Genomic DNA, 2,122 nt, shown 5'->3' on the forward strand with positions numbered 1-2,122 from the left:
ATAACTCAATTGTGATTTGCAGCTAACTTTTCCAACCGAGTAACCTTAATTTTAATAATTCCTCAGAATAAGAGATCATAATGGTAATGATCCAACTAATATGTGTTGACAGATAAACAGCCATAAGTACCAATTATTTATTCTAAACATGGTTAGCATGCACATATTTCTATATCCAGTTCCATACAAGTTGTATTAGAGTCACAAGTCAAGGTTATCGACTAATACGCCAAAAGCAGATTCAGCAACCAGATTCTATGATTAAGCCCACAAGTTCAAGTTTGCCTTAATGTAATAGTTTAATATGACTAGATCATATTTTCCCATATATTTTCCATTGCTCAATTGGTTCAGTTATATATGTGTACATCTATTAGACATAAGAATATATCTTAATTTCAGAACTACATCTTAATTTCTCATTGCCTGGTTATTTATGCCTCAGAAGAGTTCTTTATATTTTGTCAAGTCTGAACCATCTTCTCATCTTCCTATTCAACACACTCCTCACTTCCTTGTTTCTCAAGGTGTAGATGAGTGGATTGAGAGCAGGAGTGATCACACTGTACATGACGGCAATGACCCGGTCCTGATCCAGAGAGCTGCCTGAGCTGGGACGGATGTAGGTGAAGATAACAGGAGCATAGAACAGAATAACAACCATGAAGTGAGAGGCACAAGTCGACAGTGCTTTGTGGAGCATGCTGCAGGAACGGGTCTTGAGGAAAAGATACGTGATAATGTAGAAATAGGAGAGAAACGTCAGAAAAAAGGGGACTGAGGCGACGGTTCCTGTTACGGTATTGAGCAGCCAGAGGTTGAGCTCAGTGTTCCCACAGGCCAGTTCCAGCAATGGCTTAATATCACAGAAGAAATGATGAATCTGATTTGAACCAGAGAACCTCAGACGAGATGTCATTACAGAGTGAAGCAGAGCGTGGAGAAAAGCAATGGTCCAGATGGCGACAGCCATTAGGATACAGAGCTGGCGATTCATGATGACAGAATAGTGAAGTGGTTTGCAGATAGCCACAAAGCGGTCAAATGCCATCACTGCCAGCAGCAGGGACTCTGTGGTACCCAGAAAGTGGAAGAAATGAAGTTGGGTTATGCACCCCAGGAAGGAAATTGCTTTGCTTGTGGAGAGGAAGTTTTCCAGCATCTTTGGTACTGTCACGGTGGAGTAGCAGCTATCTAGACATGCTAGGTTCCCCAGGAAGAAATACATAGGTGAGTGGAGTCTTGGATCCGAAATGATGATTGCCAGGATGGCTCCATTCCCAGTTATATTGACAAAGTAGATGGTGATAAAAACAGCAAAGAGAAAAGGTTGTGGTTCCTGTATGTCTGTCACTCCAAGGAGGAAAAATTCAGTGACAGAGGTTTGATTTGACATCACCTAAAAAAAAAATGACATAGTTTGTGGAACACAACCTGGCATGATATCAATCAACCTTTCTCAATTAGAATTTACTTGGCAAAATGAAGAAGAGGAGGAGGAGAAGATGTCTGAAGAAGAACAGCTGCTTTACATAAGCCAGCCTCAGATCCTGTAGAATATTTGGTTGTTTGGATCTTGTACAGCTGTGGTTTGTGACTTAACTATTTTTAAAATTTTGATTCCTCATTAACAATTTTATTCTCTGAGAGGTTTGCAGCATTTTGTTGATGCATGGTCTTCTCTGGCAATGAACATCTACTTTCCAATAAAACTTTCATTTCTAAGTCATCTCTGTGATACGCTGCTTTTTTACAATTTTGCTCTATCAGTCTTCTCTAATGAGATACTTCTTAAATTTTTTTAAGAATAAGAGTCAGGAATGAAACAATTTTATCATAAAGTCTCTGAAGAAGTAGAAAAGCCCTGAAATAGCAGTAGTCACTTGTCCCTAGATTACTAATGTGAAGATACTATTTTATTCATCTCTTCCTGGCCCACATACCCAATAAAGTCAAAGAACCCCATTTGCTGGAAAGTGGGAGGGGAGAACAAAACTACATAATCTGTGCTAATTTGAGGTATTTTAAAAATTTTATTGCTATGGGAGATGAAGAACTTACTGTCTTTCTATACTTTGAACCTGAACATTTCCTCAAACAGGAAATCAAATGGCATCTTCAA

The 2,122-nt window shown here is 39.0% G+C and overlaps 1 protein-coding gene across 1 annotated transcript; it reads right to left on the bottom strand.

The window, feature by feature from the left end:
- Window positions 1-454: 454 nt before the first annotated feature.
- Window positions 455-1,396, bottom strand: LOC130863026 (olfactory receptor 12D2-like). The gene has a single exon (XM_057752905.1). It carries the CDS (start codon window positions 1,394-1,396, stop codon window positions 455-457), a length of 942 nt encoding a protein of 313 aa, XP_057608888.1.
- Window positions 1,397-2,122: the final 726 nt, after the last annotated feature.

This window comes from Chionomys nivalis, chromosome 20 (genome assembly GCF_950005125.1).
Source record: "Chionomys nivalis chromosome 20, mChiNiv1.1, whole genome shotgun sequence".
Lineage (NCBI taxonomy): Eukaryota > Metazoa > Chordata > Mammalia > Rodentia > Cricetidae > Chionomys > Chionomys nivalis.

What these genes read in the sequence shown, in the direction of transcription:
- LOC130863026 (XM_057752905.1), bottom strand. Translation starts at nt 1,396, where the DNA reads ATGTCAAATCAAACCTCTGTCACTGAATTTTTCCTCCTTGGAGTGACA.